The sequence below is a fragment of the Sminthopsis crassicaudata genome, chromosome 3 (assembly GCF_048593235.1).
Source record: "Sminthopsis crassicaudata isolate SCR6 chromosome 3, ASM4859323v1, whole genome shotgun sequence".
Classification (NCBI taxonomy): Eukaryota; Metazoa; Chordata; class Mammalia; order Dasyuromorphia; family Dasyuridae; genus Sminthopsis; species Sminthopsis crassicaudata.
The window spans coordinates 178,344,775-178,369,071 of record NC_133619.1 but is presented as its reverse complement, the minus strand read 5'-3'; the positions used below and the strand labels follow the sequence as shown (position 1 = coordinate 178,369,071).

General features: G+C 32.9%; 1 protein-coding gene across 6 annotated transcripts in view; it reads right to left on the bottom strand.

Annotated features, from left to right (window-relative positions):
- Positions 1–24,297, bottom strand: part of ST6GAL2 (ST6 beta-galactoside alpha-2,6-sialyltransferase 2) — a 122,168-nt gene that overhangs the window by 36,816 nt on the left and 61,055 nt on the right. For 5 of the 6 annotated variants that reach the window (XM_074299669.1, XM_074299672.1, XM_074299668.1 and 2 more), the window contains exon 2: positions 1,512–2,464. In XM_074299669.1, coding sequence (XP_074155770.1) covers positions 1,512–2,464 — 953 coding nt within the window. Of the gene's footprint in view, positions 1–1,511; positions 2,465–8,147; positions 8,205–24,297 lie in introns of all 6 variants that reach the window. The other variant, XM_074299670.1, reaches the window with a different exon arrangement.

The following is a 24,297-nucleotide window of genomic DNA, read 5'->3' as shown; positions in this document are numbered from 1 at the left end:
CCTTATAACTGTAACATAATTTCTTTTCTTTTCATAGGCCATTGAATTCCTACCCATCTCTGAAAGTCTAAATCAAATAATACTCCTTTTCATAATGCTTCCCTCCATCTCTCCATCTTCCTGGTTTTACTTCATTTAGTATCTTATTTTTACCCCCTTTATTATGCTCATGATGCAATATTTCACATCCTTATAATCTTTTTGGTGTCTTTTCTCCCTACTAGACTCAAAGCTCTAATGTCTTATTCAAACTTGATATTTCTCACAGTGGGTAGCATCCAGTACATGCTAAATAAATATTTGCTGAATGAAAGAAATAAAACAGGTTAGATGGCAGGTATATAATCTAATTTTCCTATTAGAATTTGAAGGGAAAAATCTGGAATGTGTGTGCGATACAACTTATAAAAGGATTGTGTTGCAAAAATCATTCAAAAGTCAGTTGTTTGAAACAGTGAATTCATTTCCCCCATGGAAACAATGATATAAATACTTACTGTTAACTGATTGTTAAATTCCTGGCCCCCGCTAGCCCACAAAAGTCTATTTAACCCATTGTAGCACCTATAATGAATGTGCTTTATCGTTACCCTCTGGAGTCTTTCTAATCTTGTCCTCTCATCTGTTGCCCCTATGATTCAAATGTTTCATGGGTTAAATAAATTTTTGTGGGTTAGTCTGAGAATCTAACCACAATGCATAGCATTGTTTTTAAGGGAAATTAATCCTGTGGTCAACAGTGTGCAGAAAACTCTTTAAGATCAGGAAACAAATAGCTTTTTTTTTCCATTCCTTTACTTACTTCACTCTGAATGCTGAAGTTGGGACAATGAAAGAGAAGAGGGAACAAGTCGTATTTTCTTCAGGGTCTGAAGGTACTCACTGATACTTCCTATGTAAGCTATATTCTTAATTCTGAGAATACCTTTCCCTTTTCAGCCTGGTGGGCAAAGCACTATGTCCAAAGCTCACTTCTGATACTTATTAGCTCTGTGCTTTGGAGAAGTCATTGGACACCTTTAAAATCGTTGACCTTAAAATGGTTGAGTTCAAAATTTTGCCTCTGACATTTAACCGCTATATCACTTTGAATAAATCCATTTTTCCCTTGATGGACTACAGTTCCTCATCCTTAAAGAGAGGATAGTAACTGAAGCAATCTCACAAGTAAGGCCCATGGGAGATAGTAATTTGTTTATACTAAAGATAGTACAAACAAATTACCTGGTGAATATTAAAATTCTATATAAATGTTGTTATATAATATTTAGCTAAATAATAATAACAATTATTATGTCTCTGAGGTCCCTTTCAGATCTAGATCTGTGACTCCATAATCTGCTAAGCTCACATATCCATCATGTCTCAATGAGGAAAAAGAATTTAAAGAAATATCCATTAACAACATTATGATCAGTAAGATCCTTATCTGAAATGTCTCAAACAGTAGTTTAATAATGACCATTAATTTCTAGGACAAAAATGATCAGTGAAAAATATTTTGAACTCACCTATTTCTTCCCCCAGTGAGGAGTTCAGGATTGCACCTGCAGACATGACAACAGCACAGCTCCCAAAACCTTGAGGATAGAGTTTGCTCAGGGGTACCTGAGGGACATACTTCTCCCAGCCAAGGTCTGAAAAGGGGGCCTCCTTTCCATCCAGGGTCTTCACAGTCACTTGATCCCTGAGTTTACACAGTAGCTGTTCTCTTGTCAGCTTGGAGTTCCTTTTCCCCCTAAACCTCACCCTATGCTTGTTGGTAGTGAGATAATCTTTCATTGCTTTTTGTAAACGTGGATTTAGCATTTTTGAAGAGACATTTCCTTTCCAAAGCCGGTACAGAAAGGACTTGGACATAGTGGAATAGAGTCTGTCCCAGTGAGGCAATTGGCTTCTCCTGTGCCTGGAGATAATTTTCTTTCGATTTTGTCTGATGCCCCCTTGCTGATTCTCCTCACTGAGAGGCATGAACTTCACCATCTGCTGGTCAGGGCTGTGTGACATAGGTTGGCCCATAGTAAAAAAATAGTCATCATCTACTTGATAGAAAAGGCGTGGGGATTTTTTTCTCATCTGAGAAGGAAAAAGCTCTTCATTCTCCAAACCATTTTTTATTTCAGTCCATTTCTGAAAGCTATTGGAACCTAAATTAAATGAATCAAAAAGGTTTCCATTGAGAAGCACTTCATTCCCATCAATGGTTTCAGAAAAGGATGGGTCATGCATGGCGCCCATGATTGATCTCTGTTTCCCTTGGATAGGCAGGATCCTTTTAGTTTCAACAAATGAGAAAGAACTTGGAACTGGTTCCACAGTGTTGCTATCTGTGAAATAGATGAAGATTACTAAAAACAGGAGACCCCAAGCAAATATCCCAAAGAGCATTAGTTGTTTCCATTGTTTCAAGTTCGGTTTCATGGCAGAGTCCGTATCAACACTTCTGTGTCCTGAAGCAGACAACCTGCAGGACAACATTAAAGATTAGCAGCACTTTTCTACACAAATACAATAGGAAAATAACACATCACGAGTGCTGGCCAGATCAATCTCCCAGGTTTTTTTTTTTTTTCCCCCAATATGCAATGAACAATTCTAACTGACTAGAAGTGGAGGGATTAAGTATTTTTTCTCACCTTTTTAAGTACAATTCTTCACCTGTATTTTATTAACTCAATCAACAAGCACAAGCATTTATTTAATATTTACTATTGTGTCTTAGGTATCTAGCTAAGCCCTGAAGATAGGCTTACATTCTATGAAATGAGGCAGGTAGGTTGTGCAGTAGATAGTATTAGGCTTGGTCTCAGACATATACTTTGTGACCTTGAACAAGTCACTTAACCTATTTGTTTCAGTTTCCTCATCTATAAAATGAAGATAATAGTAGTTCTTACACATAAGGATTGTTGTGAAGACCAAATGTGCTTAGCAAAGAGCCTGGCACATAGTGCTATATAAAGGTTAGTTATCATCAAGGTCATCATCATCATTATCATCATCATCAACAATGGAGAAAACGTGTATTAAAATGGTATTTACAAGACACAGAACAGATAAAAGACAACTTTAGAGGTTGTATTTATGTGGTGATATGGACTAAGAACATCTGCAGAAGAATGAATTTGAATTGTCATTTAAAAAAGCTAGGGAAAAGATGAGATGAGGAAGAAGAGTAGTCTGTGCATGAGGGACATTCTATGAAGTATTATGTTTTAAGAAAGAGCAATCAGACCAATGCATTTCAACATTAAGGTACAGAGAGGGAAGTAATATATAAAAAGACTAGAAAGATAAGAAAGGGATAGGATACATACGCACATATGGAAATTATATATATGGAAACATATACATATATACATACATAAACATATGCACATGTGTGTACCTTAACTCTTTTCTCCAGCATTGCTTGAACATTATTAAAAGTTGATATATGAGGTACAACAATTAAATAATAAAAATGTATTTAAACATATATACTAAAAGTTATATGAGTTCCTTTTGAAGGTTATTCACTTTTTTTTTTTAAACTCCTCTTTGAGAATTCATTTAAATAAATTACATGAAAAGATATTTGAAAGCAGAATTGATTTTTCTTTACTTTGTTTCATTCAGAACCAAGCTTGTCAATAAGTTAAATGAAATGGCTAATAAAACTTGTTAATATTTTCATTTATTTATTTGGAGGTGTGTGTGTGTGTTGGAGAGGATCAAAACGAATACTAACTAAAGTAATTAGAAGTAGAAACCAGTCAAGATGGTGGATTATGATGAAGCAGGGCAACTCAGTTATCTCCATAATTATTACAACCAAGAGTTAAGAAAAACAGCAAAGTTGGGAAATTAAAGAAGAAAATACAGTGAGATATATTTCTATCCCAGCAAGTAGGAAAAGAAGCTAGCCAGCGCCTTTGTCCTTCTGACCCCAGAAGTGTGTTTTGGATACAGCCTATATTAAGGAAGGAATCTTGAGGTACTATGCTTTCTTGTAATAGTAGTCAATGTATCCAGCTGAGCTTTGGCCTGGGTTTTTGTTAGGACCAAAACTGAGCAGCAAAAGTTATATGATGAACAAGACTCTTTTCAGCAGTGAAGTGAGTCAGAAAGAGGACTATGGAGACCGAATTTTCACCTTTTTTATTGTTTTTTTCCTTCCCAGGAGGAAGAAAGGAAGGGAGAAAAATTTGGAACACAAGGTTCTGCAGGGGTAAATGTTGAAAACTACCTTTGCATATATATTTTTAAAAAAGATAGAAATACTCAAGATACAAACACAGGAGTGGGGGGAAAGGACTCCAAAACACCTAGAAGGAGAGTTTTAAAGAAAAACACAAAGTCAACTAGAATTCCTGGAAGAAATGAAGTAGTAATTAAAATAATCAGAGACAGTTTTCTGAGTTGCCTCTTAACTAGCTCAAAGGTAAATTCCTAATTCCTAAGTAGATATTCCTGAAATATCTTAATCAATGTTAGCATCATTAGAATAAATATATTGTTTGCCAAAATTAACATTTTGAAAGTTACCATTCATTTAAAAAAGTGGCATAGTTAGTTAATAGAGTGCAGGGCTTGGAATCAGAAAGACTTAAGATCAAATACTGCCTCAGACACTTACTAGCTCTGTGACCCTGGGCAAGACAGTTTGCCTCAATTTTCTCAGATGAAGAAAGAAATAGCAAGTCATTCCTGTGTCTTTGCCAGGAAACCTCAACTAGGGCCACAAAGACTCAGACAAGACTGAAAATGACAACAAAAATTCATTTGAATGCTTAAGCACTAGTAAATTAAAAGTATTCCAAATCTTATTAGTATATTTACATATTTAATATGTGAATATATATGCATATGTACTATACATACATGTGTATACATAGGAAGGACTTCAAGCATAGAAATTTCCTCACTTATACAAGAGGTTTGCAACTTATAATCTTGAAATGTTAGGAGGTTACTTGCATTTATCTATCATCACACCAAGTTTGGCCTTTATTCAAAGAAAATAACATACTTTCTTTCTGTTTCCATATGTATATGCATATATATATATATATGTATATATATATATATATGTGTGTGTGTATGTGTGTGCATATATTTTGTATTCATATGCATATATATATATATGATGTATATAGAGATAAATATGTGTGGCTATATGTATATATATATATGTATATATATACACATATGCATATATGTGTGTATACATACACACATCTACAAATATATTGTCTCAATCCTAGACAATCTAGTTAGAAAGATAAAGACAATAAATTTCTCTATGCCTATATACTAACTGTAAATTTATATATTCATATATATGTATATGTATTTTTTTCTTAAAAGAACAGGACTAAAGAAAAAGAATAAAGCAAAATCATGTGGCAAATGATCTTGGGTTTTCTAAGTCAAATGACTGAATCTATTCCAGTCAATGCAGTAGCAACAACTTAGATTCAATTGTTTTTGCTGAGCCTTTAATTGAAAAATTACTTCTGTTAGTCACAGAATCAAATGGTTACTCCCATTAGGAAAGAAGAGTAACTCCACTTCAGTACTAATAAGACTATGTACAACACAGCACAGATTTTTTAAAGCTTCTAACACATAAAAGTCTTTCATAAACAATATACTTTAATCTAAATTATGAAATGAGTTGTTTTTATTGTTTGCAACAAAGAAGGAAGATACTAATTTAAACAATAGTGAGAGGGATGAGAACATGATTATATAGAATTGAGCTATCAGAGAAACCAATTCTCTCATTTTACAGTTGAAGAGACTGAAATGCAGAGAAGTTATATGACTTTGCCAAATCCAAGCTGAAAGTAACCATCAGTGAGAATATTTGAAGCTAGAACCTCTTTCTACTTTAAATCCCTAACACAAATTGCACAGCCAAACTGATTGTGATTTGAAACACATTTTTGTTTCTTTTTTATTTTTTTGCTTCTCCCCAACTTCTTAAAGGTGAAGTGAATAAAAAAGAGGTGAAGTTGAATTAGTCTGAGCTCCTTAGAAACAAGTATTTCAATATGAGAAGTACTTTTCTTCAGGTAAAATTTATGTAGTTCTTGATGCATTGTAATATTAGAATAGAGTGGGATAGAATAAAGTGCTTCAGTTCATGATAATGATGTGACTTTTAATATTCCAAAGACCTTTGTTTCAAGCTCTAGAAAAAGAATAATTACAAATGTCAGGGGCCAAATAAGGGACTATTTTGCAAAATAATGAAGTCATAAGGAAATGAAAAACTTCTACTCACCAAGCTTGGGCATGATCATTAAAAGTGCTGCATTACTATGATAGCAATAGTTAAGCCAAAACCCAGAGCCAGGAACAGAGACTGAGACAATTAAATGGCAAAACTATATATTGGATTGGGGTGAAACTCAAATAGTATAACACTTGCTTTCCTTATAATGGTCTTTTACAAAGAAGTTTATTACAGACAGATACATAAAAAATTTGTTTGCTGAATTGGACAAAAGACTAATGACTGAATAATAACTCAGTTACATTTAACTGGGGACACCTTTGATTCTCCCTCAGTCCCATCATATTAATAATTGTTACATTCTGTTAAGCTTAAGTTACAATTATCTTTCACATTTCTTGTTCCCATTAACTCTTCCATTCTCATAGTCAAAACTCTTATTCTTCTAACTTCACTAGCAGCCTGATAAAATCTTTCCAGCTCCAATCCATATATTAAACAACTGCCAAAGAAATCTTCCTGATGCATAGTTTTGATCATTTCACTTCCTTCTTTAAAAATTTCAGTGGCTCCTCACTGAAGAATCTATAGAATAAAAATCTAAACCACTTATTTGCCTTTACTCCTAATTTCTGTTAAAATTCTACCCTTCTTTCAAGGCCCAGATCAAATATCTTCTCCACGATGGTTGCCTCTGATGAGGCAAATTTTTCATTTTTCTTTGAATTTATATTTTGCATGTATATTTTATCTCCATTATATTTCTTTCTTATTAGACTGTAATCTCATATAAGTAAAGACTATTTCATTCTTTGTGCTTTTATCCCCAAAGTCTGGCACATAGTAGGTACTAAATATTCATTTTTGATGAACTAATTATAAGTTTCTCTTTTTTCTCAGTTTTTTTTTTGTGTGTGTAAGTGTGTGTGTGTGTGTGTGTGTGTGTGTGTGTGTGTGTGTGTGTGTTTGTGTGTGTAAAGCAATTGGGATTAAATGATTTACCTAGAGTCACACTCAGGCTCTCTTCATTCCAAGGCTGGATAGAACTATGTTTCCTGCACCATTAAGCTATTCCTAATTATAAGTTTCTTAAAGATAGAGGCTGTCATTTCATTTTTAATCCTCAGTGTCTATAACTTGCTAAATATTAATGGATATATGTTTTAAAATTTGTTGAATTTTGAGAAAAATACCAATTCATTTTTCTAATACACTTCCTTCAATATTCTGGTGAAGATTATCTTATTCTGAATACTATAACAACATCAGATGATATAATATTAATCAAATAAATTACACATGAAAGGATACTACTAGGCAAATTAACTGTCCCTGAATGCCAAGGAAGGACTGTTTCTTAATCTTAAAATTCATGCAAGCCTTCCTTGCTAAGAACAGTTTTCAGTGACTAACACTGGTATCATCAATATTCCAAGGAGGAGATTATACACGTAGCTGAGATATTATACAACTTTAGAATCCATCATAAAATTATTCTAAAATACTAACTCATCTATGTTCAGAAAAATATTTTAAATTTATGAATTAGCATTCTGGCTCATTTGAACTTTATCCCTCTTTTTCAAGCATTCTCCCTCTGTGTCTCTCTGCATGTCTTTCTGTCTCTGTTTCTATCTCTCTGTCAGTTTTTCCGTCTTTCTCTCACATACATACACACAGAGACATATACAGACACAAACACACACACACATACATACACAATGGACTTTTTTTTGTTAACTATCCATTTTATTCTTGGGACAAATGTATTCCTCCTGAAAAAAAATCCAAAAAAATGTAAACTTCCAAAATATTATAGCCAAATTCTAGAACTTACAGATCAAAGAAAAAAATATTGCAAGTACCCAGAGAAAAAACAATTCAGATATTACAGCCACAGTCAGGATCACACAAGATTCAGTACCTTCTACATATTCTACAATCCAATATTCTGGGAGGTAAAGGAGCTAGAATTAATTATCTAAAAACAAAACAGTATAATTATTCAGAGAAAAAAACAACAACTGATATTTAATGAAACAGAGAACTTTCAAACTTTACTGATGAAAAAACAGAGCTGAATATAAAAAGTGATATTCAAACACAAGACTGAAGAGAAGTATAAAAAAGGTATGCATGAAAGAGTAATCATAAGAAACTCAATAAAGTTAAACTGTTTGTATTCCTATATATAAGAAAATGATACATGTAACTCCTAATGACCTTATTAGGGAAGTTAGAAGAAATCTATATATCCTGATGGCATAGCCCAGTTGATTATATTGAGATCATTTCAGAAAAATATTAAAGGGGTGAGAAAGAGGAATGTACTGGAAGAAGGAAGAAGTAGAATAGGGAAAATGTTCTTACATGAAAGAAGTATATAAATAAGGAAAAGCTTCTATAGAGGAAGGCAGGAAGCTAAGTAGAGGGCATTGCTTGAACTTCATTCTTATTAGAATTGGTTTAAAAAGAAAAGAAAATAAACACACACACTCAATTGGGTATAGAAATCTATTTTACACAAAATAGAAATAGGTAGGAAAGGGGATGAGAAGGGGGGGTGAAAAAGGGGAGGGTGAATTACCAGAGGCAGTGGTCAGAAGAATGGACTTTTGAGAAGGAAAAAAGAGAGAGGAAAAGTGAAGAAAATAGAATGGAAAGAAATGCACAGTAATCATAACTATGAATGTGAATGGGATCAGTTCATTCACAAAACAGAAACAGATAATAGTATGAATTAGAAACCAATCCAACAATATATTATGCATGAGACACACAAAACATAAAAATACGCAGAGTTAAAATAAAGGGCTAGTGCAGAATTTATTATGCTTCAAAAAAAGTAAAAAGGGCAGGTATAGCAATCATTCATTATTCCAGTAAAAGCAAAAATAAAACTTATTAAAAGAAATAATCACAAATGTATCATAGATAATGTACCATAAAAATGTACATAGACAATGAATATTAAAAAAAAATTAGTTTCTCTAAAAAGGCCTCATTTTTCAAATATATAGGGAACTGAGTCAAAGTTATAAAAATCAAAGCCATCTCAAATTAATAAATGGTAGAAAGATATGAACAGCAATTTTCAAAAGAAAAAATCAGAAATATCTAGTCATATGAAAAAAATGCTCTAAAGTACTGATTAGACAAATGTAGTTTAAACCAACTTTGAGATACCACCTCATACTATCAGAAATGACAAATGTTGGAAGGAATGAGAGAAAATAGGTACACTAACAAACACTCGTTAGCTGTGAATACTAATAAACACTGGGTAGCTGTGAACTCTATTTACTGGGCTACAAAACTATGTACTCTATGACCTAACAATATGACTACTGGGTCTATACTCAAAAAAAAAAAAAAAAAAGCAAGGTAAAAGGAACTATGTGTACAAAAACCACTTAGAGAAGTCCTTTGTGGTAGCAAGGAACTGGAAATTGAGGAGATGCTCATCATTTGGGGGAATGGGTGAAGAAATAATGCTATAACTGTGATGGAGTACTAATGCACTAGAAGAAATGATGAGGTGGAGGTTGGTTTTAGAAAAAAAAGAAATATGCTAAGACCTATATAAAGGGATGCATAGTAAAATGAGAAGAATCAGGAGAGCTCTGTACACAGTAAGAACAATGTTGTAATGATGATCAACTACTCTGATCAATATGATGATCCAAGACAATTTCAAAGGCTTTGTGATAAAAAAAAAATACTATCTCCAAAGCAAGAACATCATTGATGGAAAAGTGAAATATAATTTTCTTCATTTTTTTGCTTTTTTAAATAGCATGGCTAACATAGAAATATATATTACATGGTTTCATATGTATAACTGATATTTTGTTTGCCTTCTCAGTGTGCAGTTAAAGAATGGAAGAGAGGAAGATAATCTGGGACTCAATGTAAAAATAAAAGAACATTAAAAATAAATAAACAATTTTTAAAAAGAAAAAAGGACAATCATTTCTTAGTTTGCAGTCACTATTAAAACTATAGCATTTTATTAGAAACAAAGTTCTTCAAGCCCAATTGTTTCTATAACTAACAACAATCTTTAAGTGATAATCTATTAATTGTTTTAAAAAGGAATACTTCAAATTGTCAAACTCTTATGAAATAGTATTTAACTATTCAGAAATAATGTGATGAAAATTGTTGTCGATGTACTGAAAAGAACATTGGTCTTGGAAATTAGAAAACTGAAAATGAATTCCATGACACATGATCAATTTCACTAAGTTTCAGTTTTATCATCTGTAAAATAATGATAAATACCTTCTATACTGGATTGAAGTTAGTGTCCAATTACAAAATATAGAAGAAACATTATACATACTTAAAGTAAATTTATTATATATTTATATATTACATAAATATGAGCTTTTCTTATCATTATTTTAATAAATATCAGATAAATGACATTCAGATCAACCTGACAGAGAAGCATTTTGTTGTAATTGATCCTAAGTTTATAGGTTAAGAGCTAGAAGGAACCTTAAAGATCTTTCTCTGGACATTAACAATTAGAGATCATGGGTTATGGAAAAAATTCTAGTTTACAAAGCAAAAAGTATCCTTCAAACGCTGCCACTAACTAAGCTACGCAATGTTAAAAGACACCATTTTCAACCTGGTTCCTCATCTGCAGCATGATGGAGAATTCTAACCTTGTCAAGAGTCCAAGATATTCCTCAATCAACTGGATCTTGCGATTATGGATATTTAACTTATGTGAGCTTTAGTTTTCTCATGTATATAATGGGAATAATATTATTACTTACATCATACCACTTTCTAAACTGACTCTTCTTTGTATTCCTAGTATCTAGCACAAAGTCTTGCACAGAATAAACATTTCTTGAATTAAAAGGAATTGAACTGCAAAATACCATATAAATATGAATTAGATAAGTCGTCAAATAAGCAGGGTCCTTTCAATTCTAAGTCATTTTTAAATTTTCAAGCTTTTAAACATATGTACAAGTTCTCAAATTAAAATATTAATATACAATATCTTGCAAACAGCATTGAAATATTGCCTAGTTAATGCAAACTACTCATCTTAACTCTAAAATTCCTCATTCTATATTTTCCCATGCTATTGGAAGATCTGTAAGCTCTGCATGTTTAAATTGCTCATTGCTCACAATTCTCTTGAATGTGATAGACCATACACACACACACACACACACATACACACACACACACACACACACACACACACACACACACACCTTGATTAATGTTTGCCTCCTAAGTCATCCTTTGCCCAGGTTTTTGTGGGCTTAATCAATAATAACACACACAATCAAAATCTCTTTAAAGAAACTGTGGATTCCATGTGGGTATGTGTTGATGAGGTACCCGAGGAGCTACCCACTCCAAGACTAATCATCAACTTTAAGATTTTAAATTAAAAAAGATTTACTGTGTGTATCCCAGTCAGAAGTCATTCATATGAATCTTGAGTTTTCAGAAGACTAGTACTTTCAAGAATCAGTTTTCCAAAATTAGTTCCTGTCACATTTCACATGAAAATACCAATCCTCTGCTCACCATGGGATTTGCTAAAGTCCCTTCTCCAACCTTATTATTGCCATTTTTACAAGTGGCTTCTTTTTATTTTTTTAAAAGTAAAAGTGCCTCCAGACCATATAAAATACAAAGAAGAGAAGAACTCTATACAAAGAATAGAGGAACTCTTCATGAATTGGATCTCTAGCTTCCCTATCCATTGTTAAGCAAATTTCCAGAATACCCAAAACTAAAAAGGTCAACTTGAGATTGCTTTTTTTTTTTAAAGTTTTTTTTTTTTTTTCTTTTTAATGTTCCCTGCTCTTGATTTGTCAAATATAGGGTCATTATCTGAAGTCAGGATTATTATCTGAAGGACCAGTTGTTAATCAAAAGACTGCCTCACAATGAGAGACCAAATCAGACCAAAAGAAATCAAATGGTTTGAAGGTCCCTGTGGTAAAGAGTTCAAAGTCTTATGAGAGCAATAACTCAGGGATCTGAAGTGGACGGAGCTCTGTCCAAGAGAATTTGGATTCAAATGCTTACATGGTCTGATTCTAGGTAAACCAGTTTATCTTTTAAGCCCTCTTCCACTTATCTAGAAAAAAAGGGAATTGTTCTCCAACTAGTCATTAAGGTCCCTTCTAACTGAATAAAAACACCTATGAATTAGGGCACTCTTGAAAATATAGTAAAAGGATGAGTAATTTTTTGAGACTTAACTTTGTAAATGTTTGCTTCAAGGACCTAGAATCATAAAGCTTATGGAGGAGCATGGAAAATGCAAATCTGGTCCTGAAAACCTCAACAGTAGAAAAATCACTTGAGAAGCATTCTAGGAAGATGATAGAGTAAGTAGGTCAGAAATTTCCAGGTTTTCCAGATTTCCTTTGCAGAGAATTGTCTTGAAATGAATGTAGAGAAACAAAAATAAAGAGATAAGGCAGTTATCCTCTTAAGACCACCTAAGAGAACTTCAGAAAATACAGACCTCCAGGGGATGAGGTATTGATGAGAGTTAGGCAAGGGGTAACCCCTTTTGGTTCAGCGCAAGGATACATAGTTAAATGCAGTCTAATGATTGTGCAGAGTCCTCTGTAAAGAAATTTACAGGCCTAGATTGATAAAAATTGAAAACCTAGATTGATAAAAAAGGTTTATTGTAGGGGTTTGGAAGTAAGGTTAAAGGTAGTCGCTAAGCAGACAAGAACCCTTGGCATGGCTGACTTAAGAATGCCATGTTTGGGCTCCTGCAAAGAATGGGCTTCAGGGTCCCCTTTTTATAATGGGGCTCTTGGTGATCTTGAAGGTAGGTGGAGTCCCAGGCTCCTGGCAGGTTTTGGCCAGGGTTAGAATTGAATAGCATTAAATGGGTTTTTAGATAAGGAGGAAGCTGTTTGTGGGGATTGGGGAAACCTGAACAGATAGTGGGGGGCTGGGAAAGCCCAAGTTAGCTCAGATCCAGTGGGGGCTGGGAAAGCCTGGATATCATTGGAATTCAAAAGGGTGCTTTTAACCAGGATTTGTGAATCAAAGATCCTAGCTTCTTCAGCCATGGAGGGGTTGGGAATCAGAAAGGAATCTTAAAGGGATCTCAACCCACATCAGTATGACATGAGTAATGTATGGACATCTCCAGGCCATTCACTTAATGAACAGTTGGATCTGGACCAACTATGTAGGGAAGCAAACTAGGCCCCAAGAAATTTTACCTCAGGAGCTTTCACCTCATGAACTTTTGTCTCCTAAAACTTTTAGCTAAGGAACAGCAGATAGCTGAGTAGGGAAGATTGAAGGACCCCCTACTGTTTCAGGTGGCTAGACCTACTGATGATGACCAGAAGTGATCCCAACCTATGGTTGTAGGCTAGGAATGAGAACACACATATAGCGACTGCAGAGAATAAGAACATTTTCAAGACAGTTGGCTGGGGGGGAATCTAACTATGGCTTGGGGGATGAGGGGAGATCTTGAAGTTTAGTCCCTGACAGAATTCAGAAAAGAACAAGAAGGAAGACCTGAGGTCTAGGACAGCAGCATAACCCAAGATTAAAGATTGATTATAATGATAATAATGAAATATTAAAATATCACATACATTAAATATATTCCCTTCCCTTAGTCACTTGTTTCTTCTCAGTCTCTCTTTTTACTCTATTCCTGTAGTCTTATCTTCTCCCCCACCCAAAGGAAGTACATATACTTCCCATCCCACTGAGTCCCCCCACCTCATTTTCCCCCAGTTTTCCAATCTCAACCCATACAACCATCCAAAAATCCTCTCATCATCTGCTTATCCCATCCTGCCAAATCCTAATCCCCTCTAAAAGTCCCTTCCTACACAGTCCCCCAGTTTTCTTACTTCTCTACATTATACCCTTCCAGATTGTGTATATGTATATATGATGCATATGAATAATATGTAAATAAACTATTAAATAATGAAAATATAATAATAATATCCCAAATTAAATAAAAATGGGTAAACAAAGGAAAAAATCCAATCATAGATAGCTGAAGGACCAGTTGTTAATCCAAGTTCATAGTCAGAGGAAGATAGCAAGGTAAAAGAAAAACAAAAGCCATGGGATAATGTATATAGTATCAGATTTTGTTTATATGTTTACTTTTGTTGTACTGCCTTTGATGAGAGTGAAACTAGACAGCCCTGTAAAGTTATGTAAAATCACCAACAAAAAGTTATACAAACTCAAATGGTCTTATATCCTCTGGAGATAGGATGAATCTCCAGAGAATGACTCTTTTCATATACAAACTCAAAAGATCTCACACCCTCTGGAAAAAAGTAAGATGAATATCCAGAGAATGTCTCTTTTCATATACAAACTCAAATGGTCTTGCCTATTCTTAGATTTCTGCATAAAGTAGGCCTTCAGAAAATGTCTCTTTGCAAAATCACTTCTCTCTTGAGAATGATATTGCAGCCAAGAAAACCCTTATCTTGTTGGTGTCTCTCTAACAATAAAAGCTTTTTTTTTTTTTTTTTTTTTTTTTTTTTTTTTTTATCACAGCCTTTGAGTAAGCAAATTTCCTTCTCTATGAACCCATACTTAGGAAACAAGGAAATCTCTCACCTATTCCTGCCACACCTCTCCTTCCCTACCTTGCCCTCATCACTTTCACACTCCCTTATTTTTTGTAAGAGGGAATGGCTTTTTGGATAGGAGGGAGGGATGGAGCACATACAGAAATGGAGGTGATATAAATAAATAATATTTTCAAAGGGAAGTAGTCCTTAAACAAAGCCTACCTATTGAATACAATCTAATACAAAATGCAAGCTATTTTTAAGAAGTGTGTGTGTATGTGGGCGTGTGTAACTTGAAAGGGCTGACTTTAACATTTAGGACTTCTAATTACAAACACAGATTATAATTATTATATTATAGCACTCACTTGTAATTCCATCAAACTCCTCCTTTTCCTAAATTGATATTTGAATAATAGGCTAAATTAAGTTTCTTTATTCACTCAGTGTAAATTGTTAGTTCACCTGGGAAGTTCTGATCATACTAGTCTGGGGATACAGAAGATGCAAATCCCTTTTTGGGCCAAATTGACTGTATTTGAGAACATCTGACAAAGAAATAAGATGATGGAAAATTGTTTCCAAATAACATAAATGTATGCATTTGCTTCTTTGGGTGACTTTTTAACATCATAGAACTTTTGCAATAATATGGCAGATGTTACTGGGGCAGCTCTAAGTGGGAATGATGATAATAAATTATATTTATGTGTGCAGACCTGACCATATGTTGCCTATTGACTAGAGTATGTTTGTTTTCTAAAACTCAACTAATCTGCTTTATATTTTTAAAAATGTTTTTGTCTGTTTTATTTCTAATTCATATTCAGATATTGGTACTATTCATAAAATGTGTTAGTCACTGACAAAGTGAAAACCATATTCAGCACATATATAATAGCTAATAAAATTGCAAGTTTCATATCTCTCAGACACTTGAAAAAATGCAGTCAGGATAATTTAAAGAAATTTGTGGGTAAAAATATAGATGATGAGGAGGTAACCTTTTAAGAGAATATATACTGCCACCTGCACTGGTTCTCACTTACCTCCCACCCGTCTCTTAAAAACAATCCACTTTGCCTTCCTCTTTTAGTCAAAGGAGAAATGTCATATAAAAGATGTTGAAGATATCTATCTTTTGGGGGAGAAAGGATCTACTTGTAATATGCCAAAATCTAACTCATCTAGAACCTTTCATAGACGATACTGAAAGTCAGAGAATGGAGAGTTTATTATATACTGAGTAAGTAGGGTAGCCTTCTAAATCTGTAAATACTGAGTTTGGTTTCCAAGGACTTCCATGATTCTTTCAATTTGTTTCACTCAACTGGCAAATGTCAAAATCTCAGGTAAAGATTAAATAGCAAGCAAAGAAAAAAATGAGAAATATTTAACTGTGTTTCTGCTTACAGGTTAATTTCCCAAGTCAATAATTTGAGAAAAAATAATTAATGTTGAATATTTATAAATGAAATTCTGATTGAATTCCTACAATTATATTTGATTTTATGTCTTGTATTTCACATTGGAGAGCCACACTAAGTCAAAATTTTCAGATAATAACATCAAGAAAGACATACCAGTTTCCCTATTTTTCAATATCTACATGAAAATCAAAAGCAAAAAAAAAAAAAACAACAGCAGAAGAATAGGAAGGTGGGAAAAATGCTGCCCAAAATCTAATTCATTAACTTGTCAGTCTTCATTCATTGAAATTTGGCTTTTAGTCACAAATCATAGATATTCCACAAAATAGGGGTTGAAAGATGACATCAATATTAAACAAAAATAAGTTAAGAGGATTCAACAAATGGACTGTTCAACATTTTTGTGATCAGGTCAATTTTTCTTTCTTTTCTTTTTTTAAAGACAAATAAACTTGAATTAGCTATATAAAAAGATATAAAAGCAGATTAAGGAAAAAGGTTTCAGGGAATAGGGTTTATTCATAAAAGATTCCTCTCACCAAGAACCTAAAAAGTTGTGTTCAAAAAGAAAAGGTTTGCTAGTGTGCATAGCAGGGGACTATGCCATTTATAAGGAATAATAGATCCTGGTTTAGGTATTGTTTGCCTTGAAGATAGATAAGCCATACCTGCAATAAAACTTTCCTATAGGACTCAATGAAATATTTTGGGACTGATTCATTTCCAAATATGGAAGGCCTTAATCCTTTATTACACAAATATACACAAATATTTATTTTTGCCATTGTTAGTGTTCTCATCCTCCCAAAAGCACATTTTACTGTATATTGCATATTTTATCTGCTGATCTGGGTGCAGGTTGTTTCACTCCATTAAAAAAAAATTAAAAAGTACTTCCAGGGCAAGCACTATTTCATGTTTTTCTTTATCCTTAGGACCCAGCTTGGCAAATGTTTGTTCTATCATTTCAGTTACGTCTTACTCTTCATGAGCTCTTGGAAAAGATGCTGTCATTTCCTTCTCCAGTTCATTTCATAGAGGAGGAAACTGAAAATAAGTTTAAGTAAGTTCTGGTAAATAAGCCTGATTAGGACTTTGGAAAATAACTCTTCCTGACTTCTGGTCTGGCATTCTAAGCATTCTGCCATCTAGCTATCCTTTGGTACAGAGTAGGTAGACATGGTATAAATGTTACTTGAACTGAGTATATGTTTAAGTGTGTATCCATATTAACTTCAAAGTTTTGGTAACCCAACCTCCTTCAGGAGTAATGCTTTATTCTGTATATTGAAACATTCTGAGTTTGAAGAACTCCAGAACAGAAGGTTAAGTCAAAGCTTTTGATTTTTTTTTTCCATTTATGTCAGAATCTTCTAAATTTTACACATAGATAGTTAGATGGGCAAATATATGTAGATTTACAATTATAGAAATGGATGGATACTGATGGTTATTCAAATGGAAGATAGATGTATTAATTTCATAATGACCAAAGACTGTTTGATGGACCAAAGGAAAATAGCCTAGAGGAAAACTAAGAGGAAACAGACAAAAGCATGTCCTGATCAGATCAATTTTCCAAAACTAATTCCAACCCTTGAATGACAGTCACTTACTTTAGAAAAATGTATAGAGCATGAAAATAGAAATCTAGCTACGCCAAGGACCTGTGTCCTAAAAGTGGCAAATTTGATGAAATTAAAATATAAGGTGCTCTATGTTTTTCTTTATTTTTCTTTCAAATATACAACTGAATCTTAGAAAAGTATAAAATCCAGGTCTAAGTTTCTTCAGTGGCAGCTAAATGACAAAAATTATTTTAGATTCCTATTTACTCCAATCAGTATTAATCAACTCAGTGTAATTCCAGATGATTGATTATTAGCAATTATTAATGATATGCTCATATAATAATATACACTTGGTCAATTTAGTCAATGAATTTTAATATACAATAATATATTCATGAATATTTGACGTATCATATAAGGATGATTAAATAAGAAATATTTTTCCTAAAGAGCAGACCTCAAATTTTAAAATCTATGAATGCACTGTTCACTACTTATTTGCCAGTTATGAAGCTCACTAGCCTAACTACAAGAATGCTAATCACCAAACCCATCAAGAGTTAGATGTCTTGATATGACAGGTCCATCAATTAATGAGATCTAGCATTTTACTTTACCTCTTCTGAGTATCTGGGTATCAGGCCTTATAAAAGTAAGGCTCTTGGGACCAGAGGTCATTTCAGATAGTAAGGAAGATTTGAGATCCATTTCTCTAGCAAAGTCCTTTAATAAAGTTCTATTTGCTTGAGGCTCTGCCTCAGTAGTTTTTCTTGCAAAATGGATAAACCTGGATCCCCTTTGAGAGATATGGAAAGGCTAAGAAATATCCTGTAACTAGGTTAGGTTATTTAAGAAAACTTTAAAAAAAAGAACTTAATCTTTTGTTTTTTCTTTACTGCACACTAGAATGCAAAAAGATAGTAACTGTTTTTTTTTTTTTTTTTTTTTTTTTTTTTTTTTTTTTTTTTTTTAGTAGATCTCAGGAGTGTTTAAAAAGCAACATTCAATTTAACCTCAATTAAAGCTTAGGAGGATCAACAATCTTCAAATGAATCCTAGCACAAGGTTATCAATATATATCCTAATAAATTTATATACAGTCACATTATCATTTTGAAAATGGTGAATTGTGGCATAACAGAACTTTTCTATGTATGTTATTGTTTTAAAAATTATTAACACAAGTATGAGATTAGAAAAACATAGTATGATAACAGAATTTTTAAACTGATAGTAGATGATAAACTAAATATGAGTCTATTAGTCTAACATGGAAACCCGAACAGTAAAGGGGATCTTGGGCTACACTAAGAGGCACAATGTTAAAAACAGGGATGTGGTAGTTCCATTGTTATCTTTGAAATAATCACATTACATTTGAAGAATTATATTTCATTTTGGGTTTCAAATTGGTTTCATTTTAAGAAGTAGAGTATCCAAAAAAGGGTAACCAAAATGGGAAAGGGCCTTGGACTTATTTATGACTTATAAAAATCCATTTTTTTAATAATAGCTTTTTATTTTCTAAATATATGCAAAGATAGTTGTCAACATTCATGTACTATAACTTATTCAGCCATTCTCCAACTGATGGGCATCCACTGAGTTCTAGTTCCTGGCCACTTCAAAATGGGCTACTACAAATACTTTTGCACATGTAGATCCTTTTCTCTCTTTCATGATCTCTTTGGGATACAGGCCCAGTTGAGACACTGCTGAATCAAAGTGATCTATAATTTGATAATCCTTTGGGGATAGTTCCGTATTGCTCTCCAGAATGGTTGGATCAGTTCACAATTCCATCAACAATGTATTAGTGTCCCAGTTTTCCCACCTCCTCTAATATTTATCACTATCTTTTCTTGTTATCATACCCAATTTCAAAGGTATAGTGGTACTTCAAATACTATTTTTTCATATGACTAGAAAAGGTTTTAATTTTTTCATCTGAAAATTGTCTATTCATATCATTTGACCATTTACCAGTAAGAATCAATTTGAAGAGGCATTGGAGGTGATTAACCTGGAAAGAAGACTTAAGAGGGAAAAGAGATGTCTTCAAGTATCTGAATGTGCTTGCTTTTCTTGACACCAGAGGACAGAACTAGACCAAAGTTTAGAAGATGGAGAAAAGCAGACAGAGGGTTGAACTAAGGAAAGACTTCTTAACAATTTAGCTGTATTAAAAAGTGGAATGAATTCCTTCAGAATGATGTGAGTTCACTAATACCAGGGGTTTTCAAGCAAAGGCTAGAGTGGATGACCACTTATAGAATATGTTGTTAATGGGGTTCCTATTCAGGAAAGGAAATGACTATAGGGCTTCTACAATCCTTTTCATCTCTGACATTCTGTGACCACCTGCCACCTATTTAGCAATTCTACAGTTTTATAGAAATTCTGTTCTTGCTAAAGATTATAATGCAAGCTCAGAAAAAAATTGCACAACACAAGTATCCTTTGTGGACATAATAGAAGCCTAACAGATTGCAATATATCTTTTGTATTTTAACAATGCTTCTCTTTCATAAAGGTTTTCATCTAAATCTACTTCTTGCAAGCAGAATGTTGGCAGTATAATGCTCTGAAGTAGACTCCTGTGAGACATAAGCATACTGAGGAAGAGTACAAGAGATATTTATACCCAGCCAACATTAAATGAAGAGAATTTCTCTAGACTGAATGAAGTAGGAAGAGTTTTTTTGCCATTTAATACACCTTTCCTGTGATATGAAGAATAGGCAGCTCCAAACATGCCTTGCTATGCAAAGGCTGATCTTTAACTTCAAAGAACCTGAGTACCTATGTGGGTGTGGTAGGGGATGAGATGTTTAGGGCAGGGAAGAAAGGTGGAAAGCAAAATTTTATGCTGTTAAGGCACTAGAGAAACATACTTAAAAGTGAACTATAGCAGTACTAGTTTGGTCTCTCACTAATGCTTTTTCTCTTTCTTTACAGTATTTTCAGAGATCTCTTTCGCCCTTGAGGAATATTATTTCAATTTACAAAAAAACTCATGTTTTACATGCCACTCAATGGTCTCTGTTGAGTATGCAAGAGGACTAAAAGATAAAATTATTTCTTCCTTCCCTTCCTTGATTTTTTTTCTAGCTGCCATAAACATTGTATTTAAAGTCATGAAAATATTTTGAAAACTGTCAATGCACTTCTTTCTTTTTCAGCATGGTCTTGATTTCAGAGTTTAATGTCTATTGAGAAAACTCCTCTTCCCTCCCAACCCTCCCAAGAATTTTCTATAATACTGCAGGTATCACCAAAAAAAAAAAAAAAAAAAAAAAAAAAAAAAAAAAGCTCACTTCTTTTGGAAGAAAAGTTTGTGTGTGTGTGTGTGTGTGTGTGTGTGTGTGTGTGTGTATGTGTAAGAGGGCACAGAGAGAGAAAATTATAAGTAATTAGCAGTTTTATTCTTCTTGTTCAGTCTTTGGGAAAGTGGATTGACATTTTCTTCTCCAGCTCATTTTACAGATGAAGAAACTGAGGCAAGCAGGATTAAATGACTTGCTTAAGGTCACACAGCTACTAAATGTCTGAACCAGATTTGAACTCATACAGAAAAATCTTTCTAATTCCAAGTTCAGTTCCCTATCCACTATACCCCATAGCTGCTCGTACGTGCACACAAAAACAATACACACACATACATTTGTGTGTATATATATGTATATGTATTATATATCTACATCTATATGTCTTAATTGTGAAACAACTACTGCTATGAAATTATGACAATTTATGACAGTCTTTTATTTGTGCATATTTTGCTCATTTTATTTCTGCTCTTGGCAAGAGTTAAATGAAGAATTTCTTTGATCTGTAAACATTGGCAACGATGTTATTACTGCTACTTTAAGACAGTCTTTATTGCAGTGCATAAGATTTAGAAAGATTACTACTATATTTCAAGCCCAAAGACTTGGTTCAAGATCAGTTGTGGATTTTTCTTGTGTAGCAAGATAATCGTATAAATATCTACGCATATATTGGATTTAGTATATATTTTACCATGTTTAACATATATTGGATTACTTGTCATCTAGGGAAAAGGGTAGAGGGAAAGGGAGGAAATTGGAACACAACATTTTGCAAGGGTCAATGTTGAAAAATTACCCATGCATATGTTTAAAATTTTTTTATTAAAGCTTTTTATTTGCAAAACATATGCATGGGTAATTTTTTCAACATCGATCCTTGCAAAATCTTTTGTACCAAATTTTCCCCTCCTTCCCTCCATCCCCTCCCCTAGCTGGCAGATAGTCCAATACGTGTTAAATATGTTAAAATACATGTTAAACCCATTAAATATGTATAATATTCATACAATTATCTTACTGCACAAGAAAAATCACATCAAGAAGGAAGAAAAAGAAAAACTGAGGGGAAAAAATGCAAGCAAATAACACAGAGAGTGAGAGTGCTATGTTGTGTTCCACACTCAGTTCTCATAGTCCTCTCTCTGGATGTAGATGGCTCTCTTCATCACTGGTTTGAATCATCTCATTGTTGAAGACAGCCACATTCATCATAGTATAGTCTCGGTGTAGCTATGTATAATTATTTCCTGGTCCTGCTCATTTCACTCAGCATCAGTTCATGTAAGTCTCTCCAGGATTTTCTGAAATCATCCTGTTAGTTATTTCTTACAGAACAATAATATTCCATAATATTCATATACCATAAATTATTCAGCCATTCTCCAATTGATGGGCATCCACTCAGTTTCCAGTTTCTGGCTAGTACAAAAAGGGCTGCCACAAACATTTTTGCACATGGGGGTACCTTTCATTCCTTGAATATCTCTTTGGGATATAAGCCCAGTAGGAACACTGCTGGCTCAAAGGGTGTGCACAGTTTGATAATTTTTTGAGCATAGTTCCAAACTGCTCGCCAGAATGGTTGGATATGTTCACAATTCCACCAACAATGCATCAATGTCCCAGTTTTCCCACATCTCCTCCAACATTCATCATTATCATTTCCTGTCATCTTAGCCAATCTTATCTCAGAATTGTCTTAATTTCATGCATTTGTTTTGAAAATAAAAAAGCTTTAATAATTATATATATATGTATATATACATATATACATACATATACATATATAAACATATACATATATATGTATACATACATATATACATATATACATACATACATATACATATATATACATATATATACATATATACATACATACATATATACATATATATACATATATACACATATATACATACATATATACATACATATATATATATATATATATATATATATATATATATATATATATATATATATATATATATATATATATATATATATATATGTTTTAAGACCAACTTTGACCTCAGGGAAATCATGGAGGCTTTCCAAGTTGAGTTTCCTCATCTGTGAAATTAAGGGGTTGGAGTAGGTGAACTCTAGATTATCTTCTGACTCTAAATCTGGAATCCTATAATCTCCAAATTTCTTGCTGAAAAAAAAAAAATGTCTGACCACTATCATAGTCCTAAAAGTACTAATTCTAAAATTATTTAAAATCTGTAATATATGTAACCAGTCTGATTGGGCAAATAGTGGACCTAGAGTTAGGCAAGATATGGATTTAACTTAGAGATTTTCTCTGATCTTATCAATGATATATCCAGTTACTTTATTTCTCTCTGATCCTCCTTCTCCTCTTATACAAAATGGGAAACTGTCTTCATAAGGTTATTTTGAAGTTCAAATGAATTGTATGTATAGTGTTGTGCAAAGTTGTAAAGTAAACATGGACATCTTCTGTGCTTGTTATTATTCATTTCATTGGGTAAACACCTAATCTTTTTGGTTTTATAAGAATTCAATGCTAAATTTAATAGTTGTGTATATTTACTTAATGCTCATTATGTAATAATAATTAATCATAATAATAGCTAATATATATATATATATATATATATATAATGCTTTAAGGTTGATAAAGGTTTATTTTATAAATATCTCATTTTATCCTCAAAAAATTTTAAAACATTTGTGATAAACTTCTAACAAGTTCTTTTCTAGTATTAATGTTATTATTTTTCTAAATTCTACAATGGAACAAAATCACAATTTTAAATCAATGCAGGTGAAAAGCATGAATACTGATGAAAATAACTATAATGAAGTTCCAATTAAGTTCTCTCTCTCTCCTCTCTGTGTTATATATATATATATATATATATATATATAATATACATGAATATGTACATATATGAATATTTTTATTTACACATACATATTATAAAAATCATAAGTAGATTAAAACACTTGTATGTGGTCATAGAAGTATAAAAAAGTCCTTATTTTCTAATTTTAAATTTAAGATCAGCTTTAAATTGGTCAGGGATGGATGGCAGGGATCTTATAAAATTGAACAAAATAAATGATCAGTTTTCAATTAAAAGAATGTGAAAAGTAAACTTATACTCTTCAGATATTAAAAATGCTTGAAAC